The sequence below is a fragment of the Melospiza melodia genome, chromosome 6, assembly GCF_035770615.1.
Source record: "Melospiza melodia melodia isolate bMelMel2 chromosome 6, bMelMel2.pri, whole genome shotgun sequence".
NCBI lineage: Eukaryota > Metazoa > Chordata > Aves > Passeriformes > Passerellidae > Melospiza > Melospiza melodia.
In genome coordinates this window covers 24,477,149-24,502,252 of record NC_086199.1, presented here as the reverse complement: position 1 = coordinate 24,502,252, position 25,104 = coordinate 24,477,149, and the positions used below count along the sequence as shown (strand labels likewise).

Below are 25,104 nucleotides of genomic sequence, written 5' to 3'. Positions count from 1 at the left end.
TAAGGAAAAAAAAACACCCTTCTTCTGGATTAAAGAGAATTTAATCAGTGTTTGTTAATTTTTGCGTACATTTCAAAATCTGTGCTTCCATTGCTGAATTTTTTTTTGGTGTTGTTGTTGGGACATAACTGTTACAGCTCTGACCTGATGACTAGGCTTGTGGCTCCTCTGAGGGGGAAGGACTGGACTTTCACAATTAATATTTAGCCTTTCCCTGTCTGATTTTGTGTAATGGGCTGTTAGCCTGCAACGTTTTGCTAGGCTTGCAAAAAATGCTTCCTTACTCCTCAGTGACCGTCTTCTCCCCAGCTTGAGGACAAGATTCCTTTTTTCTTGGTACTGATAAAATGTATTTTGTGCCAGTAATATAGTTGCTACAAAAATGTGCTACTGTGTTTCTATTGTTTCATTCTGTGAAGACAAATATAATGTTTCATTATATAGTCCACTATGAAGTTTTTTCTGCAATATGTACAGAGGTGAAGTAAGAGTAAAATAACAAATAAAGGCCAAAAAGTTGATCTCAATTTAGGTAAGAATGGAGGGACAAAAGCTCTAGACTTGTAGTAGAAGGGAGGAAGTAAAGAGGGAGGAAGACTTTCTTTGAGATTGTAATGACTTAAGCAGTGGTTGAGGGAGGAGCAGATAGTTCTGAAGGGAGTAAGGAAGCCCAGCAGCAATGCCTTAATAGAGAAAGTTCTTGAGAAAGAAACATCAAAATTTGAAAAACACTATGTTAGGAAACTATGGCTATACCCCAGTTTGACAGACTAGAAGGGCCATGGAGAATGGAGAATTCAGGAACCTATAGACCTCAGCTGAGTTTTTTGAGGTTTCAGTGAGAGAGAATATAGAACTCTGTCTTGGAGTGACAGCAGTCTTACAGCATCCTGAAAGTCCCTAGACATTTTGAATGCATGGTTTTATGATGACTGTGAGGAGAGATTTGCAGTATTGCAGAGGGAAATGATGAAAGTATGAATAAAGATTTTAGTGGAGGCAGGGTCGGGGTAAGGATTCTGGCAGTGTGCCAGAGATGGTGTTAGACATATTGACAGGGGAGAGGCAGGGAGAAAATGTAAGCTCAGGATGAGGAATGACTTGAAGGTGTTAGTTTGCTCCTAAGGATAGACAGTAAATCTTAGTTTATTGGTACCTAATGCTCTAAGGTCCATGTATGCTGTAACAGATAATATAACAGTATATTACACAATAAAGTAAAGGCTTGGCAGAGGAGACATGCCAGCTGTGCCACTCTTGTGATACCAGAGATAGACTATAAAAATATTAGAATTTTTAATATCACTGTCCCACCCTGATAGGAAGCGGTCTGATGGTAATAGTTTTAATGTGTGATTACTTTTAACTCTGTGTCCTAGAAGAAACTTGCTAGTGTCTTATATGATTCTGAGCTTTAAGAATTACTTTTCCATTAAGCAAGTATTCAGAACGCCCAGCAAATCACTTTCTTTCCCTGTTAGATTTTATAGGGGTGAATTTGAAAACACATAGATTTATTTAATACCTTAAAGTATTGAGTGTAACAATTAACAGCAATTTAGTGTTGTGTCTAAGAAGCAATATGGACTTTATGCAGAATAATCCAAGGTCATTGGAGAAGTGTTGATTTTAGGAGGGGGTGGCAAAGGCCAACATAAGTGCATCTAATAGTGCTTTTCCCTGTCAGACTTGTTTGTTGAACACACTTTTGCAGCTCTGGTGGAAGAAGTTTATTCTGCTCAACGGGAACGTGATGAGGCTGTCATGGCAAGGCTTAGGTTAGCCAATGAAGAGAGAGATGAAGCATTTCTGCGAGTGCAGCGTTTAGAAGAGTCTCTCAAAGAGTAAGTATACATTTCCTGCACCATGTAAAAAGGCTGTTGTGTCACTCTCTGACAGTCATAAGCTGCTCAATAGTGGTTATAGGAAAACTTAAGACATTATTATCCATGCAATGAAATAGACTGGGGCTAGTCTTACTGTGTTATTGGTTAATTTGTTTGCTGTTTTATAAAACCCTATTTTTCTCTGGAGACTGAGAGAAGGTGAATAATTTTGATCACAAAAATTAAAAATATAATCTAAAGCTTCAGTATTGATTTATTGAGGGAGAAATAAGATGAATGTGACATTTTATAGGGATCTTTTGACACAGAGTACCAGAATGTCAGTCAAAAGATGCAACATATAGGAAATCAATCAAGCCTTTAAGCCCACTAGACAATTCCTTCAGCAAAATTTCTACTAATTATGTGGGTGACACAGTAAAAATATATGGGTTTTTTCCCTATCTTTAGTGTAGGAGCAGTTTATAAGGTAAAAAGGGTACAATTAATAGTTCATAGATTTTTATGTATGCCATTTTAACTCAACAGAAATAGGCAATCATATGTTAAACAGAACTAAGTCAGGGGAAAATTATAAAGAGTGGTTTCTTTCTCCCTTGGGATGTAGGTAGCTTTGAAGCTACAGTTTGCTTCTCCATACAATCCTTGGCCATCTGATTTGTGATGATCTTGGTGATCATCTTTGTTAGTCCCACAAAGACTAGAGTGGCTGAGAGGTTACTCTTACTTTTCTGCCAGGAGAAGTACAAAGAAACAAGCTTTCCATGGCAGGAGACTGAAAAGGTGCAGTTATTAGTTTACTAAATGACAGGCAATGATGTTTTAATTAATTGATTCTACTAAGAACACTCCTGTTTCAGGCAGAAAACCAGTCATCTTCTTTTGAGTATTGTTATAGTTCAGGCCAGAAAATATTATCTAAATTAATTTCAATAATCTGCACATAGTTTGTCCACCATTACTCTGTAGAATTTACAAGTTAATAGAGTAGTCTTGTATGTTCCAAGAGTAAAGAAAGTTTTGTATGGCTTCAAACATCACATGATCCTGTATATAAACAGTTAGCATAAACTCAAGATCTTTGATCTTAAAGCTCTCAAGTAATGCAGAAAATTAATTATTCTGGTCAACAAACTTGGTCAATGACTCGGGTTTCTGGCATATTGCTGCTTTCTCTGCAGTGGAATCCACAGACATATGAGTGGTAGTTCTTGACACACATGAATCCCTCAGAACACCTTCACTTGTTTTCCCTTCAACCCCTTCTGTCTGCTTCACTCATATTCTTGTAAACTGACTTAGTTCTGTGCAAAAGTATGAGAAAAGAGAAGAAACTCCATTTCTCAGAGAACATGCATAGTACCTTCCTCAAAAACATGTCATTGCAGAAGACACTGGAAACACTGCTAATGCCAAAGTAGTACTTGTTCCCAGGAGAATCAGTAACTCCCTTGACTGGTAGTTTGAAGCCAAGCTATTACATTTTATTGCTATCATTTAGAGAACAGCAGTTGTACTAGCTGTCATCCACTTGGGTGTTCTTTCCCATGCTTTATAGAGAGGTCTGATACCCTGATGCCATTCACAGTCTCAGAACTGGTTTAAGAGATTTCCCTGTGGAGAACATCAGCTTTCTTTTCTAACTACCACCCTTGATAGTTTCTTCCTTCCTTATGTTGGTTGTTCAAACGGTCAAGTTCCCTGTCTGAGATGTGGAGCACATAGAGGCTTGGGGTTTTTATAAAGAACATTGGCTACTTGTGCCACACTCATCAAGTTTTAGAGCACAAGTCACTCTTCCCATCTGCTTTGGACTTACTCCAATCAGAGAACTTTACAAGAGTGCAATATTGAACAGCCTGCCAACCTTTATCAAATGCTTTAATTCTTTCTTTAAATTAGCAGCTGGAGCAGTTCTATTGTCATTATTTAACTGTAACAACTAAAATTCTTTCAGGCCTGTTGGCTCTAGGGGTTATGTTATCAGAATGCGTTTAGAAGTGGGAGAGGAGGAATCCTTGATTACTGCTGTTTAAAATCATAATACTTTCATTCATTGTCTGTGCACAGCACAGGGAGAGTTACCAGGGCAATTACACAGCTCTGGATGCTACTTTTTTTTAAATATTGTCACCTAAGGAGATGTTTGTATACCTACAGATAGATCCCTTGTGGCAGTTATATGCTGAAGGTATGCTTATGGCAGAAGTTCATGTTCTTTTTTCAGCTCCCATTTCTCCCTAAGGTATCTTGCTTACCCAGCCTGTTGGTTGGCTGGGTGGTTTTGTTGACCCACACTTTTAGCAGTGTAGAAGTCCTCTGGAGGAGCTGGGTCAGTTTTGCCAATTTACTTTGACAAATACTGTTCTTTTCATTGTGAATACAAACTAGCTGGAGATCCATTTTTAAGTCCCACATGAAGTGGTACTTAGAACAATGTAAAAACCTAAAGCAGGATCTTAAACAGGATCTTAAAGTAGGACCTTAAAGCTGGGCCAAGGATCCAGCTATGAGAATTTATTATAATAATATAATAATTAATACTCTTATGTTTGTTATTTTATTATTTGTGTTACTTTATGCATAAAGTCAAACCCAGCAAAGGTTAGCTTTTACTTTATTTTGTTTCGTTCTGATGCTGACTGAATATGTTGGAGTAGTTACTGCTTCTGAATGCCATGTAAATATAACAGTGATAGTATATTCTGAAATATTTCTTTTTAATTTAAAATTTTCTATACTTGTTGATTTACTATGTCTTATGTACTGTTATCTGCAAAACTAATGGAAAATGTGGTAGCTTGCTGTCAAGTGTTCTATAATGTGTTTTAGCTGAAATCATGGCTTTGGAGCAGTCCCTGTCACAGCACTGCTGAAGTGTTGCTGTGTAGAAGATGTTTAATAGTACTGTATCTGTCTTAAAATATCATAGGCTACTTCTGGTAGAAGTCACCATTAAGTAAGTAGCAGTGGAGTGGTAAGGTAACTTTAATATGCTCATTTTTCTAGAACAAAGATCTCTGCCCATTTAACTAACCTTAGATAAAATAAAATGTGTACTATCCCATTTATTAGATTTTTGTGCTATCACTTACTACTTTTACACAGCCAGTATTCAATGCTGTATGACTAAATTCCTCGTATCATCTTTGTATTTGACAGGTCAATATATGTTCTATTGAAATAGAAAGGGAGGAAAATGCAGGCAGGTTTGTTCCAGAATTAAATAGGGGCCTTGCAGAGAATTTGCTTAAAATTTCTATTTTATGCAAGATATACAATCAAAATATTTTTAAAGTTACTTCAACTGGTTTGGGATTTTTCCCTCATTTTGGAAGAAAGAGGTGGAAAAAGAATTCCTTAAAAATTAAAAAAAAACCCTATCAACAAAAGCCATGTTCTGTTTCATTTGGGGTGCAATAAAAACAAAAAAAAAAAAACCCAGCATGTAAAAGTTGTAAGCCCAGAAATAAATAAAATAAAAGCATCAGTCATTTCTATCACTGGGGAACTTTTTTCATCTAAGCACATATGAACAATTGATCCTTGTAGTCATATATAGCAGTAAACATTAATAACTTAACAGTCTGAAGTCAGTGCTGAAGATATGGAGCATTATTGAAAGATGGAGTCGAGCAGGTGGCACTTTAATATGTTCAGTGTCATGGTTGACTCTAAAGACTAGTAGAATGAAATTACTTGAGGTTCTAAAGATTTAAAAAGCGAACTCATTTTGCTGCACTAAGGAAATGCTACTGATCAGGCTTTCTGTGTCCCTTTTTTCTAGGCTAGAAAATATTAACCCTGAAGAAAATGACATGGTAAGCCATTCTCTGCGGAGATTTCTTGATGTCAGTCTTATATCTTAGAGGCTTAAGTTCAATTGAGTGGGTTTCAAGAACTAAGATGTGGGAAAAAGAAGAATTGACACACTAATAATGTACATCTTTGCTGCAATATGAAAATTCAATAACTTCACTCAGTCAATTTACAATTCACATGTGCCTATTAATTAAAACCCTATATTAAATAAAATATATTAAAACTTCATGTCTGACTAACATATAATGCTGTTGGTAGACATTACAGGAATTACTGAACAGAATAAACAATGCAGACACAGGGATAGATATACTGAAGAATGGAGCTATAATTCTGAACCGAATACACAGGACCAAAGAACGTAAAAAGAAAATAATAGCTGAGGAAATGAATGCAGTTATAGAGCAACGGGATGCTGCTTTATCTCAAGTAAGTCTCTACACGTATATTATCACTCAGTAGAAAATTTCTTTTTTTGTTCTTTTTTTTCTTGGAGGGGGGCAGGGGTTAGTTTACTTTTGGGGAAGAAAACTATTTTGTTTACTTTTCTCTCTTGAAAATCTCAAATGAGAGCCCTTGTAGTAAATGTCTGATTACTAATCAACTTTTTCTTCATGGTAGTAGTGTCCATTAAAATGGCATCACTGTGTTTCCTGAGAAAAGTTACGTTTGCATTTTTTGCACTTCATTACTCTCTGTCTTCTTTCTAAACAAAATGATTTTCAGTGAGTTGACCAATCTAAAAAGCTATTTAGGGCTTAGTTTTGAAGTGTGCTGTATTGGTGAAATGCATTGGATGACAGTTAACTGGGACAGAAGGATTTATAAAGGTTGGCAAGTAGCAAAAATATACGTTAAAGGAAGGTAACAGTACCACATGCAACAATGCAAGCAATTCCTCTCTTTGTTGCCTTACATGCAGGAGATAAAAATCAGCATGTGGTCCTTGACTCTCAAAGTCTTACCCATCTACTATGTGACTTGAAAGAATCGGGGTTCTTTCTTCTGCTCAGATCCCTCATTGCCTGCAATTTCCTATTTTGACAGAACAGTAATTGTCTTCATTCTCTTCATCATAAAGAGAGTTTCCTTGCATTTTTCATCTCACGGAAGAGTTTTTGTCAGTACTTTGGTTTGAGTTTAGGTTTTTTACCGACCATTTTTAATGTATTTTTAACTCAATAAAGAGTTGTAAGGAGGAACAGACTAAGTAGGGAATATATCTCCTGAGAAAAGATCTTAGACTGGATGAAGCCCCTTATGCCAGGCAACAAATTTAATCTGACTCTTCCAATATTGAAAATTTTGATTTTTAATGTAAGTAACCAAAGTTGGCCCATATGTAACTAATTTAAAGTCAGGTTCGTGATCTTTAATGATATCAATAATGTTAATTGAATTTATATTCTTTTGAGAAGTCCTGTGATAAAAGTTCTCCCTCTACAAACACTGTAATTTTCATGCTTTTTCACTAATTTTTTACATTCTCTCGTACTTTAACCTTGAAAGCCCCATCTGCCTGGTGCTTAGAATATTTTTTGTGTCTGTCAAGAGTATGTATTGCAAAAACTCTTAATGTATTATTAGTGGTATTTTACTTTCTGAGTCTATTTTTTTTTTATAATAATATTGCTGGGATGTTTCCCAGCACAGGTGCTGGGAATTGTCCAAAAGTCCTTCCAAAAGTTTATGTTCTTTCTTCTTGCACAGGGCATTCGAAAAGTGAGCATCTTGTAACAGGAAAGCTTTCAGCAACTATTATTTCAGTTTTGGTTCTTTGCTGAAGTGGACTTTCAGGCATACTTGGACCATGAAACTTCTATCAATGTCAAAGAAGAATTTCATTGTCAGTCATTTTAATACACGTTTTAATTTAATTGATTTTAAGCTGCCTGTTTATGGAGTAATATTTTCCAAGTAATCAGCTTAAAAATTAATAAAGATAATTATTTTGGATAGTAATGGCTCAGGTGTCACCGCTAGCAAAGCCATCTTTAGCCATATCAGCAAAAAGCACAGGTAATGTTAACTAGATACTGCAGCTGAAAAAACAAATTAATAGAATAATAAATCCTCACAAAATGAAGATGTAAATATTTGGTATTAGGCTGTAGTACTATGATACCACTAGCCATTTATAGCACCATTGTTTTAAATTAATTGTTAATAAAACTATTCATCGTGTGTTTTCAAATATGTGATGCTTTTACAGCTGTTACTGTTGAATCTAGAAAATAGGTCCTTGGAATTGAAGCTACCTTTTCAACCTGTGTTTCTCACTTGATGATTCCTTGGGAATTCATACCGTACTTGAATTATTAGTAGTCTTTTGTTAACATTGCAATAGCAGTAGTTATTACAGTGCTAACAGCAAGAACAATAGGAGAGGGATTCTACATTAGACCACAAAGGGACTAGATATAATTCAGGGGATGTATATGCTTAGCATAACAAATGCAAATTATTGGAAGTTAGATCTGGGGTTGCCTCAGGCATTCATAACAATGCAAGTTAAAAATCTTTTTCTTTTTGTGGAAGTGACATCAAATATGAAGGAGAGAATTGAGAGCAGGCTGAGAAGAAGCAGGAATAGAGTAAGCCATTAGCATACTGTGTCTGTCCTCTGGAAAATGCATTTGTAAAGTTCAGGGGTCACTGGGCAATGGAGGTTGAATGTTTCGTGAGGCATGGTGTTGCTTTGTTCCTGGTTGCTGTTGTGTGGAGCTGGAGACAGCAACGTCATTTGAGTGACCACCAGAGCTGGTTCCATATGATGGACAGCCACCTACACAATAACAAGAGTTTGGGCTGACTGTGTTTAGTGAAGCTGCATCTATTGCTTTTTGCTGTGATTTCCTTCACGATAGCCTGGCATTTGGCAATTGATCACAACGAGCCTATGTAGTGTCTAGCTTTTGAGGGTTAACTCACGGGATTTCTGATTTTTCTGGGTAAGAAACAATAATGTGAAAACCTTCACAGCCTAAACACATTGCTTTGATTTCAAGTGAGGAATAAAGTACATTTTCAGAGAATGGACATTCTTTAAACTATGCATTTCCTATGACCAGGTAAATACAGATTACTTCCAACTAGTCCTTTAAATTCAGTTTCATCATGCTTTTTTTGGTAGCTGTACTACTGAGCTGCATTTAGTTGGACTGCAGTTGCAGCATACTCAATGATTAGCTTGTTGTGATTCTTCTGTTTAGATTTTATTTGAATTCCTTTGTTCTTCAAAAAATGAAGAACACTGTCCATGTCTTGGAAAGGCCATAAAAATGTTTTTTCTACCTGTAACATCCAAGAACCTCTGTGTACTTTTTGAGTTTTCCAGTGTGAGCATTGCTTCTTACTAGGAAGCAGATTGAGGCACTTCTCTCACTGTATTGAGCTGTGCAAGTGTATGTAATCTCAGATCTTTTCACTAGATTGCTGAGCAAATATGCAAACTACTTTTTGTATGTGTGAAAACAAATGAAATGGTATAAACTCAAATATTTGATACTACTTTTAGTATGTATTTTCAAGTGAATAATAAACAAACAACTAAAGCATGGCTAAACATTGACATCCATCTTCTGTATCAACCCCCTTAAAAAAACAAACTCAACAGTTTGGTTGTATTTGCTAAGATATGTTTGTTAGTGAACAGATATTGTGTGATACTGAGGATCTACAGTGTGTTTTATGACTGATCCTCTGAAAGAAATAAAACATCATTTTCTTGTCTGTAACATTCAGTTTTGTCTTAACTCATTCATGGAAAAAAATTGTTTGTCCAGGTGATCATAATGCAGTTTTACCTTTCTTGAGAAATCTCTCTTGCTTGAGTAATCCAGTGAGTGACAGACACTTAGTAGAGATTCCATATGGCATAGTTGCATTGTGTGATCCTCATAAAATACTCTAAAGAAGTGATTTCCAGCAGGAGGCAATGCAGTACAGTGTCTCAGCAACCTATCAGCCACATCACACCTTGTGGACAGGAATGTTAATATCATTACAGGGTTGGCAGCCAAAGACTTGAGTAAGTCATTACAATTACTTTTCTTCTGGTTTAGACAAGAAAGGGGACCTTTTAATTGGTACAGCTTGAAGGAAGTGATTTTTTAAAGCTCATTAAGAGATTAGGAAATTGTGTGTTTGATATGTTTCCAGTCCTAACTAATTCTGTAAATGTGGGAGGTTTTTAATTGGTAACAGTCATTTCTATACAGAGTTTTAAATATTAAAGAGATATATATAATTTGCTGTTAAGAAATAGCAGTGGTTTCATGGCTGGCAAAGTATTACCTCTAGTACACTGATCTTGAAGCAATAGCGTAACTGGCAAGCAAACCTGGTTTTACAGCTTTGAATAGTTTGACCACATCCTGCTGTGCAGGAACATGCTTATGACTGTTCATGTAAAAAATTGGCAGGCACCCAGTTGCTCATCTGAAGCAAGTTAAAGAATCCTTCTCCATTTTGAGGCGCTGCTTGGCAGCAGGCAGCACTTTATCATCATTGAAAACAATGACGAGATGCACTGTGCTTGACTTCCCATCACTATCAGTTTCGACTAATGACTAATAACTGATAAATGTCTGTACTTAGAACTAGTCAGCTTCTTGCTAGTTTTTCTTTTTTTTGTTTTTGTTCTGCTAAAGTAATTTTCTTCCTTTTACACCAAGTAATGTAAAAGGAAGAACTCTGTGTTGCCTGTGACTTACAGAGCATTAAGGCATTCTCAGCACTGGAGTGAACAGGTCTTACTGAGGTACTAAGTCCAAGAGTTGTATGAAATGTAAAAACAAGAAATATAAATGAAAAAAAAATATTTACAAATCTTGGACCCTTAATAGGGGAATACTCAGGTGACAGGTTACAATGCCTCATGACTTTTGGGACAGAGGTGATCCCTTTGCAAACCAAACCACAGTGTGGGATGGGGCTTTTGTACTTTTAATTAGAGGTCTAGTTTTATACTCTGTTTTGGTATCCTTTGGCCCTTCTTGATTAAGGATGCTAATCAAGTTCTTGGCTGGCAGGAGCGTATCTGACAGTATCCCCCTACCTACTCTGTCAAGGTGCTTACCCTACTTTTCCATTTGCCACACATATTTGGGAACAGGAAAAGAAGAAGTAGGATGCAGTATCCATAGTTGTTTATGAACCAGGCAGCTGCTGTTGGATACTGTTGTTGATGATTTTGGTCATAAACTTATTTCAGGAGGAAAGTGAAAGTAAAGGGAATGTTTATTGTACTTTGAGGATCCAAGAACCATGCTTGTTCACTAATGGCTAGTTTCCTTTGGGAAGGCAACAGCAAGTTGATGTTGTTCCCATTTGCATCCTTTTCTCTGAGAGGTAGCTGATGAATGGGCATGGGAAAATTCCTTGTCAGCAGGACGGCTGAACAGAGAGAGGACCCCGGTCTGCAAGATACCCCTTTTTGCCCTGTGAATTTAGTCCAAGTCCTGAGAGAAAGTGAAGGGGATATGGAATAAGATACAGAGTAGATTAAAAAAGAAAAATAATTTGAGATTTAACATTAAAAATTGCACAGTGACCGGGGGAGTAAAGAAAGAGGGGTTGATTAAATAGTTGTCAGTCTGATTGGGATTCACATCAGTGGCCTCAGGTAAACCTCAGAGATGTCTCTTCTTTGGGGGTAATACTGACTAAAAGGCATCCTGAAGGGAAATCACAAAAAGGAAAAGTTATATGAGCAGTGGTTTTGATAAGCAATATTAGTTTTAGTCTATTGCATTTCACTGCAACAGTGCTTTAAAATGTCACATTTCATTTCCTCTGTGCTTAAATAAATATAATCCATTGAAAGTTTGACCAAATTCATGTTTTAGGAAGTCCATGTTATACTGAACATGGTTAAATCCATGTTTTCTTTGCTCCCTCTCAGAATAAACCAAGTGAAACTCCCCAAACGCCAAACCAAGCCATGATTGCTGTATTTGGGACATGTGGAGTAAAACTATCCTGCATGATGCTGAAGAGCATCGGGAATCTTTTGCATCTCAGAAAAGGGCCAGTTCTTCACTACTTGGCTACTTAGTTTTTCAAAAAACAAACCCAGTTTGAAAATATATAATAATTCTTTACTTTCCAAGATGATTAGGTGTGCTCTGACTCTCTACCTTGGGTGTATTTGTGCTGGCTTTAGCATGAATATTTTCCAGGAGAAAACGCCGTTAAATATTTGGCTACATTTAGGAGATCGTGAAGTATTTTTTGCCTCTGAGGTAGGAATTTTAGTTCACTGGAGACCTAACTAGAGAAGAAACTGGCCAAACTTGATTTCTTGCATGGGTTTTCTGATTTGTGTAGAATGTCCACCCAAAAATAATGCCTGTTTAATCTTTTGCAACAGTGCTCTGTTTAATTTGATCAGAGTATGTAATTCACAGTTTTCAAAGCATTAAGAAATCTACTGAGTGGTGAGGTGTTCAAACAGGATAGTAGGAGAAGGTTTAGGGACACTACAAATCTGGAACACTACAAATCTGTGTTTGTAGTGTCCCTTAACTGTCTGTGTCAGTTTGTCTCTCATGCCGAAGTAGCAGAGGTTGTGATTTCTCTGTAGGCAGGTATCTGTTAATAGAGCATGAAACTCTTTGGTTTCACTGGAGTTGGAATTTCATTAGTGAAAGCAAGTATTTTGCAATTTATTCCTTAGTTTAGACTTTAGTGAGTCTTTGGTTGCGTGAAGTCTTGTATTTTTTGAGTTAATACTTCTTGAAGTGCGGGTCAGATGGTAGGTCATTAATGGAGGGAGAGGAGAATCTGAAGGAAATTACCCTGAGGAGCTGTTATACTGAACTTTTGTATTTAGTCCATGAATGCTAAGTGTGAGTAAATATGTAAATGTTAATGAAGTGTTTCCTTGAAGAGAGGGATTATGGTTTTTCTTTTTGAGCTTTAGAAGCAAAATTTTAATTGATACTGCATTTCTTCTTTTTGCTGCCATAAGGTTTTGACTGAATGATGCCTGGAGACACATCATTGTTTGCATTGTTAAATCACCTGTTGTTCCTCTGCAAACAGTGTGTTGTGCAGAATTCAGAAAATACATGTCTGCATAGTATTTGAGGGCATGATCAAGCTTGATATCTTTAATTGTAAACTTTAATGAATTTCCAGTTGAACATTCATCCTCTCTTCAGTACCTAGAAACTCCTCACCCCTTTGAAAATGGCAGTAAATTTGTATGCAAGTGTGTTCTATTAATTGCTGTTTGACTCATCTATCATGGGCTAAGCTTTATATTCAGACAGCTTAGACTTTCAAGCCAATTTCTGGAATTAATTTAAATATTTAATGTCAAAACCCTAGGACGAAAGAGAGGAAAAATGTTTTGTATGCTTATTGATCACCTGTTTCAGTAGCAGCAATGCATAGAGGGAACTTCCAATGTTATAAAAGCAGAATTCAAACAGTTTTCCCTCTGAAGAGTATCACTGTGCATGCAATGACATTTATAGGTACAAAAACTCTGCATGCAATAAGGTCTGTACTCTGGTAGAGGTACCTTAAGTAGGTTTTCCATGATACTTAACACTTCATGGTTTCAAGTTAGGTACTGAACGTTGAATCTGATTTTGCTTTGGTTACTTGTTGGATAAAATGTTGGATTTTCTTAAACGTTGGAAAGAAACTCACCCAGAACTGTGTGCTTTGTATGAAAAGCTGGTTTCCTTAGTCAACCTTCTAAGGAAACTTAATGCAAAATTACTTTGTTATTTTGGATATGCAGATGAGTTTGCATAAGAATTCTTTTGATAATCAACAAAGAAGATTTTGTGTTTCATTTTTATCATTAATCTGGAGTCTGAAAAGGCTAATATGCCTGGCCTACATGTTCACTTGCTCCTCCTACCTTGACCCTTCTTTAGTGTTCGTAAGTGGCAATTTTGTGTTTTATTATGTCTGTATTAGCAAGTAGTGTGAATTAGAAAGTGGTAATGGGGAGGGGTTTGGTTTGGTTTGGTTTTGTTATGGGTGTTTTGTTTGTCTGGGTCTTTTTGTCAGATTAATTGTAGTCAAGACCTATGGACTGAACACCATTTGTGTCAGAATGCACTAGGTGAATTCCTAGTTTGAAGCATCGTTGAGTTTGCTTAAATAAAAAAAGTAATCCAGTTTTTTTTCTCTGATAGCACTCCATGGTGCAGAGAAAGTGCTAAGTAGCATGTAAATTGTGCATTACATGAAATTAAGGATAAAAGTGAGATAATTTTAAGAAAGAGAATGAGATTTATTAAAATAAATAGGGAAGTAAAAGCTTCAATGTTCCTGGAGAAAATATTCTAGTATGGTTATGTTCAGACTTTTTCCTTTGAAAATTATTAGACTTTTGTATGCACACTTTTCTGGCGCCAATTTTTGTCTGTTGTCAAGATGTAAATGAACATGGTTCCTTCAAGGAGAAATAGGTTTCAAACTAGTAGCATAAATTGAAAATAAAGTAATACACAGAATGAAAAGTTTGGATTTCATTTGTACAGTGGAGAAATCTTCAAAGAATAGCGGGCAAACTATATTGCTGATTGTGCCACCTGTACAAAGTCAGTAATTGACTAAGAGTGTTGTGGGATGTGGAGCTAAGAAGAATGAATAGAGCTACTTTTTGTTGACTTAATTTATTTTTATTTCCAGAGTCCCTGAGGTGAAATATTGACCTCTCTTCCAGCACTGCAATACCCTCCACAGTCATCCTTATGATTCAGCATGTGTGCTAAGCTGTAAAGAGAGGAGATGAGTAAGGCAGCTAAGGTCTGCCAGTAACAGAGTATATAAGGAAAAATTACTATGATGATGACAAGCTGATTATTGATTTTCAACAGAATTGTAGATTATTTGGACTGAAATTTGGGACTTAAAGATGTTTTATTTAGTTCCATTTCTTCCTTTTCTTTTGTCCTTTATCAGGACACACAGGCAGTATGTACAAAAAGGTACACCTGTAATACCATGATTACAATAGCAGAATAAAAAGAAATTTGGGACTTAAAAATGTTTTTGATAGTTCTATTTTTTCTACATTTTCAACAATTTTAAATAATCAGGTAACAATTACCAAAATGGTAGTTTTCTTTCTTGGCTTGGTCTGAATATCATGACCTTTATTTTTGGTTGTGAAGCTGTTAATCAATTTTTCCAAGTCCTTAGGCTTGATGAAATTATTTTACATATTCTGCTTTAAAGTGTATAGTGATCCTGACAAGAAAAAAAGGAACAAGAAAATCTATCAATATTCTCTTTATGAAAGAGAGATTTCACAGTAGCATTAACTTATCTTTGTCTGGTTCACCAAGTATGCCTACATTTGTTTGTTGTATGGCTTTACTATTTCGTGCTTCAGATTGTGAGTATCTAGGATTTAGCCTCTTTTCCATGTTCTGTTTATTCACTGTTAATTATTTTTCAAGCTGAGTTGCTTGAGAACAAGAAAAATTTAGCTTCCATTACCCTCTATTGCAAATGAAGGACAGGCTTTCCTATTGCATGTAGTCTGCTTGTGATTGTAAGATGCTGTAGTAAGGGAACTTTTTAATGTGTTCTGTGTTAATGTTTGTTGTCATTTTTTACAGTCATGTTTTTGATTTGCTGTTAAATATGAAGCACAAAATATAATTTTGGTTTATAGTTTACTTTTGTATTGAAAATACATCTTTAAATTACACAATACAAATACGTAGAAATGTGTAAAGGCCCTTAAGAAGCTGTGACTATATAAAAAGTATACTTGTAGCTATAACAAAAGAAAAATTATCACAGATGAAGAACATATTAAATCATAAAAGTATGACAACTTTTTGCAGTTCTGGAGTTGTTATCAGAAATACAGAATGCAAGTGTCTAACTACAAAGTATTTAATTGGTTTAAAATATTGATGCAGTAATGCTTATGAATGTGCATGTTATATTGTTAATAACAGAATTGATAACTATCTTTTGAGAGAGAGCAATTTTAACATTACCTATTATTTATTAATTACTACCTATAAATATGTAAATATAAGTTTATATATATATATATAATGACATTTGTGCATCAGTAATTGGTCATATTTCAGTTGTGCTGTTGCTTATTTCTTAATTAGCTGTAACATCTTTCTCTGCTATCTGCAGAAGTATTATCAAAGATTAGAGAAACCCCAAAATACAGTGTAAAGCTCTCTGTCAAAAGAATGGCTATGAACACTTTGCTCCTCATTGTCTCTTGAGATGACTTTTCACCAATAGATAAAATTTCTTTCAAGTCTTGTTATAATTATGATGAGGATTTTCTTATTTCAGAGATGGTATAACAGATCCAAGCAATGTTAGGAAACAATAGTTTTCACTATTTTTTTTCTGATCTGCTGTCTTGTATTCAGTATGGGAGTGAGCACCAGGCCTCTCTTTGAGTTTAATTCCTTCATCTGTAAGACGAAATTTTTCTTTCTTAATCTACAGGCATTCTTTCAGCCTCATTGACTGGGCTTCTGTTCACAATCAGAGTGTTAGGACTTCAACAGAATCTTAGTCTGAAAAACAAGTCTTGAAAGACTCACTGTGAAAAGGAGAGCATGCAGCCAGCCTTTAAGAGGAAACACCAAAATTATGGTTAATACCTTATGCTAAATCATTCCATCAGCTGGCCTTCTACTGTTGGGCCAGCCAGCGGCTTTGTCAGTCCTTACATGTTCTCCTTATGTCTTGTGTGGTGTCTTGTATGGTGTCTCTACTCTTCTCAGCAGTAGTCATGCATTTTACCCGTTTCGTTTGTTTTGGCAAGCAGGCCTATCACTCTGCTTTTAGATGTTCTCATAACATTCTTCTGTCTTAGAATGTTCGCATAACATTCTTCTGTCTTTGTGTTTTTCTTAATTTTTTTCTCCCCTCAGGGTGTCCTATCCCCTGAACATGAAGAATGGAGTTGCGGGATGAGAGCAGTGTTGATAATTGCACAGGTCAAAGGCAGCTGATTTTAGGTTTAAGCATTTCTTGCGTTTCAGTAACATATCTGAAAGCTTTTAGGTGACTTATTCAAAGCTGCAGAATCAGCCCACTTGAGAAGGTGCATCTATTTGGGTATCTAGTTACACTGATATCTACAAAACACCTTAATGAAGCTAAAGCTAAATTTTGTTACAAAGATAGTATCTTCAGATTCAACTGCTATTTAATGTTTGCAAAGTCTTATTCATGTACCAAAATCATACAGGCATTTCTCTGTATTACCAAAGCTCAGAAATATATAATTTCTAAATGTGTGGGTTTGTTTTAGTTTTGCAGAGCTTTGGTTTACTTTCTTGAATCTTTCTTTGTGGGATGCCTTTGTATTCTATGTATGATTTATTTAAAGTTCGTGCAAAGCTGATTAATTTCTTGATTTTTTAAAATTACTTTCATTCCACTTTTTAGTGCATATAAAAAACCTATAAAAGCTATCTAGAATACAATTTATGTATTTTCTGTTACCTAGCTCTATTTGTTATTACTTTGTATTAATGAGACAGAAAGTGTTTTCACAATAACATTTGACAATTTTTAATTAGTTTCTTCATTTTCACCCTTATACTTAGTTAAAACACTGCCATTATTATTGCTTTCTTATAGTTATGTCCTTCAGTATTCAAGTTTCCTAAAAATCCATGGAAAAAGAACAAATACTACAAATTGGGATGATTTATTTGAAAAGTGCCTGTTGTCTCTGACTTACCTGCAGAAGTTTGTGTTTTCACCTACCGACTTGTTGTTTTCGTTTGTAATAATCTCTAGTTTAAAGTAGCTATTATTACATGTCAAACAAGTTTTGTGTGGACATATTATGCACCAGAAAATATTAAAGAACTGCTACTTAAGCAACTGATGGCTCAATTGAGAGTATGAAATTTACCAGGACAAACAGACAGTATCTACTACAAGATACACCTGCAATAACAGAATAAATAGCAGAATAAAAAGGTTTTAAAACTCTGTCATCTATACAGTGATCCATGGTACTGTTTTCTTGAAAAATGTGATGATATTTAAAGATGGACCAGAAGTATTCCTGTCCTTTTGTGCAGTAAATGCCAACTTAATGTTTCAGCAATAGCCTTGTTTGCATATGGATTTTACAAAAATCCATTGAAGATTATTTGAAAACCAACTCATTAGAATGACAGATTGCTTACCAAATTTTGTTTTCTTGTCAACTAATATTGGTTACATTCAATTAAACAAGGTTGTATTTCTAAAAACATAATCTCAGTCTGCAGCTGAGTGCCTTGCCTATATCTGGAAATCAGATTCCTAATTTCTAGATCTAGTTGGAAAATTAGGTAGTGAATGTTTCTAAAATTTCTCCTTTTCATGCAGCTTCCACATTTCCACTGCCTCTGTTCTACTATATACATTGTTTGAGTGCCAGCACTGTAGATTATTAAGTGAGGGTGAGGGAAAGGCTGTAAACAAAAGCAATTGTCAGCTTTCTGTCATGGTGTGTTTGACAAGCTGTCTCTTGGCCACAGGCCACTTGGTTGTAATGGTGCTGACCCTTCTGAGGAACCAGCACAACATGTGGCCACATGAAGCAATAGCTCCGTGTCATTTGGTCAGGTCAATAAAGCAAAGGTTTGGGGTGTAGTAATCCCAGTTCTGACATGATCTTGCTAGTTGATTAAGATTCTTAAACTTTGTATGCTAATTTGTCACCCCACAAAGCAAGAAACTGCTATGTACTAATTTGATTTGAGTGTTGGAAAAAGTGAGTAGTCAGTGTTTACGAAAAGTTACAACATAATTATTTATGAGTATAATTAAAGACAAATCATGTAATAAAGAGCATATGTATGGTAAAAAGGTGAAGTAAAAATGTAGACAAAAGATGAAGTGGTGTAGTGAAGTGAACCTTATTCAGGCCAAGACAAGAACTGTGAATTAGAGTGTACGTTGGGTGTACATTCTGCCATGCAAAAGAAGGGAACAAAGATGTTGCATTTGAAGGAGGGAGAAGCTAAGGAACTTGGAGAGGGAAGACTTATGTTTCCTTCTTTCAGCAAAAAAGGAGGAGAATGAAATTTCTTTTTTAATGTTATTTAAAAATATAGTTTGTGTCTTTCTGAAGTTTGTGTTCCATCCATCAGTAACACATAATCCTTGACCAAAGCTGCCTGGCAAATGAGTATGTGGGATTTGCATTGATTTGGAAAATGCAAGCTAAGACCATAAATAAAATTTGATCAGAATAATATTTTAATATTCGGATGCTTTGACTTGCTTCTTGGTGACCTTTCTTGCAGTGCTTCTTAGTCCTTAACCATGGTAGAAATTATTTCAGGTAGTCAGCAGGGTATTTAGGTCTTGGTTTTCATGTAAGAGGTATATTAATGCATGTTCTGCTTAAATGGCAGATTTATTCCAAAACCTCTTGGGTGTTGTGTAATTTTATTCTTTAAATGTCTTTAAAGATGTTGAAGTTAATTACTCTGAATTATTTTCTATGCAGAAGTTTCTGCTCTGAAATCTCTTGTATCAGTATGCTGGGCTTACTAAATGTCCATTGAAAGCAAAACTGATCCTAGTCTAACTGTTACTGTACTTGCAGACCTTTATTCAGTGATTTAGAATTTAGCTAATTGAGATTCTTTAATTTTTTGACATTACTTTTAAAAGATAATCTTGGCTAGTGAGTGCTCTTTTGCTCTTGTGATAAAATTTAAATTAGTGTTTTCCCTTTCCTGAATTATTTGGGAGTATTGGTAGTTTCCTTTGCTTTTGAATATAACAGTGACATGAGAATTATAATGTCATTGTACTGTGACAGTCTCTAGTCTTTCTAAAACTCTGCAGTGGGGCGTGAGCAGGCATCCTACTTGTGTACTGCTCATCTGCTTACATGCTTAGTTTATACATTATTTATTAGACTTATAGGCATGAAATTAAAAAATTGAATTAATAATGTGACTTTGATGTAAAGCAGAAGTTGCTTATTTATATATGACAGGCAATTAGGAAAAAAACACTCTTAGTTTAGTTGAATGCATTTTTGCTTGCTTTCAGACCCAGTACAACCTCATGAATAAATGTTTGACACCAGGTTACTAGGTCTGTGTTTTGATCAGAAACAACACAGAGGTGAGGTAAGTTTGTTAACTTATATGCAGTGGACACAGGAAAATGTGAAGGTGACCCAGTTATGTGGCTTCAGCAGCTCCTGCTTCTGTTTCCTCCTGCAGATGAGGTGTTTGTCAGCAGCCCCTGTTAGCACAGGCGTGGTCGTCCAGTGCGCAGCCAGCTCAGGAACCGCGCTTGAATGACCTGTGAGTCACACACAGCTCAGGAGCGTCACCTTTTCCTTTCTCTGTTTCTTGCACATTTTTATAATGAGTTTCATTGATTAGGAAAGTCTTTGTGTGCTGAACTCACTGAAAAGTAGATCAGGGTTGTTTTGATCTTTGAAATATCATCATTGCAGGGAAGTACGACTATGTAGAGAATGCAGTCGGGTGGGTATCAGCTCTGCTCAGTGCTGTGGAATCACTGCACGTGTAAGGATGGTTCACATGAAGGGTGTCAACAGTTAAATTTCATGGTCTAAATTTTCCGAATTTCTTACTGCACACTTACAGTTCCTTTAACCATTAAAACGAAAATCAAGGAAAACTTGTTTTGCTGCATTTGAAGTGTTCAGAAATAGACAGGGAGAGGAATGGTAGGAGGAAACCTAGTCATGCTTACAGGATATTATTTGCCTTAATGCTGCTGGTTGCAACTGGCTCATAGTGACAAAGGAAACAAAAATGTTTTATTTGTATTTTGATGCATTTCTTTTTGTAGCTTTTTGAAACAAGACAGCATTGCACTGCTGCCAAAAAACCCAAAAAAAATAAAGGCAGCATTTAGATCTAAGTGTTTCTCTTACTAATAGAATATAACTTTTTAAAGATGCATATGTTTTCTGAGGCCTAAACTCTACAAAACCACTTTTTTTTCTTGAAATTCCAGTAGTTCTAAGCTGCTGGGCATTGTATAAATAATCATTCAAACACATTTGTTGATGGTTTGCCAAAACTTTGAAGTAATTTTTCTCAGAAGCTAGAAAACTTTAAGACAAAATTATAATTTAAAGGGAAATTTTTCTAGTGATTATTATGTAGAAACTATTTTATTTCTTTATTTCTTTTAAAATTATTACTTTAGAAAAAAGGGATAAATTCTATTTATATAAGTGCTTCCAAACATCTGCAGTTCAAAGTACATAATTCACAGTGACACCAAAGGTTGGTTTGTGTTTTGACTGGATGACTTTGGTATTATTTTTGTCTGCAAAGGAAAGAGTGTATAGCATCCAAGTGGTGCAAGATGTTTGCCTCTCCAGAAATTGTGATGAATTTGGGACAAGGGGCAGACTGTTAAAAAAAAAAAAATACTGAGGGAGGGGGAAGAAGGGCAGTCAGAGTGAGAATGCTTGCGTTCCATTTGGCATATTTGAGCTGGGAGCCAGTCTGAAGTACAGATCATTATAAATAAAGTAAGAAAAGGTGGACAAAACAACTGACTAAGAGAAGAATCAGTTGAATTGGTTTTGTTTGCTTCACATGCTTATTTATTGCATTTAGGTTTCCACAGGTGAAGACTTCAGAATACAACAGGTGAAAAAGTAGCTTTGTTTCTTCATCTTTTTCATATTTCGTGTCTGGAATAATTATTTGTACTTCACTTGTTCACTGCAATGAATATGTGTTAAATAATTTCAAAACATAGATGCACTTTATCACTTCAGGAAGTATTGTGCTGTGTAGTAGTAGGATCTCAGTACCCCATAAACTTGTCTTTCAGTGGTATTGATGCATTTTCCGTCAATGTATGGTGTGTCACTTACTTTGATCATTGAACATTTTTCTTAAAATGCGTAAAGGAAAAAAATGCATGTGGGAAAATAGTTCTGCCGTTCAGATGGACTCTGACTTTCCCAGAATTTGGAGAACCTAAGCCATTTTCCCAAGTTATTCAGTAGGAGCTAGGTTATTTTTATTTCACACTACTACAGTAATTGAGAATTGCAGTTGAGCAAGGTCTTTGTGCATAGAAGTCCACAAAATGTGGCAGAGTACTCAGTGTTTGAAGTGAAGGCACTGATATGCAATCAAGTCATTATGCACTGGCTGACCCAGAGTGAGTGACTTAGCACTCACTTTTGATTTTTGTGTGACTTGAATAAAAATATGTTACCTTAAGTTTAATGACAGAATTAAGCTATTGGTGGGAGAGTGTGATTATGTATTTTTAAACTAGGGAGGCCTCCTGTGACTGACTAGTGAGATCAGATTGGACCAAAGATCCACCTGCCTCACCTGCCTGACCTCACTCAGGTCAGCACAGGAACAAGCACCTTACAGTGCCTCCATCTAGGCACTGTGGCTTTTTTCAGCAAGCTCCTCAAGTGTACTCTTGTGTGTTTTATGTCAGTGATGATTTTCAAGTTTGTAAGCGCTGCAAGTTTTGATAAGGATTCTAGATAAACAAATGTATTCTAATGAAATATTATCTTTCCTACATACTAATTGAATAAGACAATCAAATAATATTCAGATCTGAGGAAAGAACTTAGTGTAGAATTTTGCCTCATATTAGTACATTTGTTTCATTAGACTTTGACCCCCATACCTTTAATAACAGAGACAAATCAATTCCTTTCCTTTTTCCCTAGCATATAAATGGCATAATGTGTTGACTTTTTTTCCCCTAGCATATTGCCATAAGTTCAGGAGAGGTTAGTTTGGATTCCTTTTAATGAAAGGCAATGAAAAATATTATATGCCATACAGTAATATTAAAATCAAATATAGATGTAATGGGATTAAATAGCCACCAGGACTGCATTTATAGTAAGGAAGTGTTATGGTTTTCTGTTTTTTTCAGTTTTGGCTGTTGCTTCCTGAGCCAGGTAGTGTCACAGTACTCTTTCCTGGGTCAAATCTGTGCTTAAATACAAAATGAGAAATTCATCTGACATTACCATCCTAATTCAATGAGATGAAAGCGAGGGACCCTGGTGTAGCAAAATTTGAGCATTTGCCCAAAAGCAGCCTGATTGACCTAAGATGTGCAGAGTTAAACAGGCTTCTGCATGAAACCTCCGGGGATAGATGTCTTCATACGAACTACACAAGGGACCACATGGGTGGGGACAGGAGGCCGCTCTGCTCGATGTTTTGCTTTGCTGTATTCCATCTTTGTCCCTACTAACATTATTTCTCCAATGGCTTGCAGGTTTTTCTTTACTTTTGTGTAATGTCTGAACCTTTTACTTTGAGAATACCTCACTGAAGGATCATGTTAAATAACGATCAAAAAACTCATCAATCTGTGTAGATGTGGCAGGCACTGTAACACTATGTTAACATGTTACAGGTACAAGTTGAAGAAGAAAATGCTGAAAAGCTGACAGCATGTTAAAGATGATTTGTTTATACAAGTGCTAAAGTTATGTTTGATATGTTAATGCAACCTCATTTTCTAGTAAAGGCCAAACACTATTAAGTGGTTATTTGCATTGATTTTTCTATCTTCTGAAATACTTGATTCAAGGTAAACCATCTTTACTCCTTTTGTATAACTGGAGCTGAGGCTGTCTTTTAACAGTCTCTTTCTGGGTGGGCCTCATGGATTTTACTCAGTGATATTCTCCTGGTCCATTTCTTGACCTCTCTATCAATGTCCCTTTTAGCAGATGCTCCTTTTTCAATTTGTCTGGATTTTCCCTTTAGTGTTCCAACACTCCCACCTGGGGAGTCACTGAACGGGGTCAGCACCCACTGCAGCTTGAACCAGTGCCTCTCACAAACATCCTCATTCTGCTGAATCATGTTACCTGATGCTCATTAAAAAAGACTCAACAGTAGCCTAATCATTTCCATTTTAAGATGGGAGGGAAGGATATGTTTACTTGCTTTCTATCCTTGCTTTCCTGGCTGAATCTCTTCTTATCCTTTTGGTATGTTACCTGCTTTGCTTTTCATTTTGTGTCTTTGCTGCTTGTGATATATCCTTTGGTGAGTACAGAGGTATTTGTTTCAAGAGACTGCATGCATTTAGAAGAGTTGCACAGTGGAAGTACAGTTAAAGAGAAGATTGAGGTCCTGTTGTGGGTCATGGATGTTGTTGTATTGACAACTGTCAGCTGGGCAGTGATGGTTGCTCAAGGAACACTTGGAGTAGGTTTAATGAGGTTCACTGTCTGTCAAGTACATTATCACCTGATTCAGGCTAGCTAAGGAGACTGTTTGGGGGAAATACTTTCAGAGAGGAGAACAGATGTGTGGGTTTGAAAGAAGAGAGGAAACTTTTGTCAGGATTGATTTTGGGGTTTTGTATCTTCAATTGTCTACATTGCCTCTTCAGCTACAGAACTGTGAATGCACACAGTAGACCATACAGTAAAGTTGATTCTTAGTGAATTGTTTGTGTGATACCTTTATAAAATTATGTTCCCATTTCTGAGGCTTTAATATCCTTTACTTGGCAAGGTCATCAGTGTTCTGATCAAGACATTTTCTCATTGAGATGTGTCCACACTGCTCCTGTATTCCTTGATGTACTCAAAGTTTCTGAGGTAGAGAAGCAGTTTTCTCAATTGACAGCCCATGTTTCATAACACGTTGAACTCATGGGAATTTGCATTTAGGGGCACAATGAAACCTCAGATCCAGTGTTTAGGTAACCTGTGTTGCACAAAATATACTGTCTGTTTGAAGTTTGCCCAAGTGTGAGTTTTTGCAAGTTTGAGATAACAGAATTTAGACATAGTATCCCAAAATTAAACACTTCCTTTAGCTTTCAGCTTTCTTAAAAGGATACATCCAACATTTCCTTTTTGTCAGTACCAAGTTGGATGATGTCTTCTCTTCACTGTGCTCCAAAAAGTATTTTTATATGTGTTTTTAGAAGGAAATTCAGTTTCTTACTTGCAGCTGTTGGCATTTTAGAGGCCTGGAGTGAACCAATAAAAACACATGTTCTTTTAAAGAACATCTATTTTTACTGGACCTTGCTAACAACTAGTGACACAGAATTCAAAAAATGTTGGCTCAAATGAATAGAAGGGCTGCATTGTTTTAAATTCTATTTTTAAAACTTTTCTTTACAGCAAGGTTACACTAAAATTTCACATGCTTTTGCTCTTATGAAAAGGAGTGCTTGCCTTTAGAATGCTGATTTAATATTTCCAAAGTAGCTCAAGTATCAAAGTTGTAATGTATAAAATGTTATTGAGACATACATAGTGTTGCTGTTTAAGACTATTATTATAATGCTTTCACAAAGAAGTTAATTGAAGATTTTTCTTCCTAGACAGCCAAGAATAAATCAGAATATCTTCTGTTAATGCATTGTTTCCAACATAGTAAAACACTTAGGTGCAAAGTCAAATTAGATCACCATTTCTTTCAATGATGTACCA

General features: G+C 35.9%; 1 protein-coding gene across 2 annotated transcripts in view; it reads left to right on the top strand.

Moving 5' to 3' along the window:
• The window catches only part of MIPOL1 (mirror-image polydactyly 1), a 185,144-nt gene that overhangs the window by 60,727 nt on the left and 99,313 nt on the right, over positions 1-25,104 (top strand). The window contains exons 8-10 of one of the 2 annotated variants that reach the window (XM_063160344.1): positions 1,688-1,844; positions 5,635-5,668; positions 5,928-6,098. In XM_063160344.1, coding sequence (XP_063016414.1) covers positions 1,688-1,844; positions 5,635-5,668; positions 5,928-6,098 — 362 coding nt within the window. The remainder of the gene's footprint in view (positions 1-1,687; positions 1,845-5,634; positions 5,669-5,927; positions 6,099-25,104) is intronic. The other variant, XM_063160345.1, reaches the window with a different exon arrangement.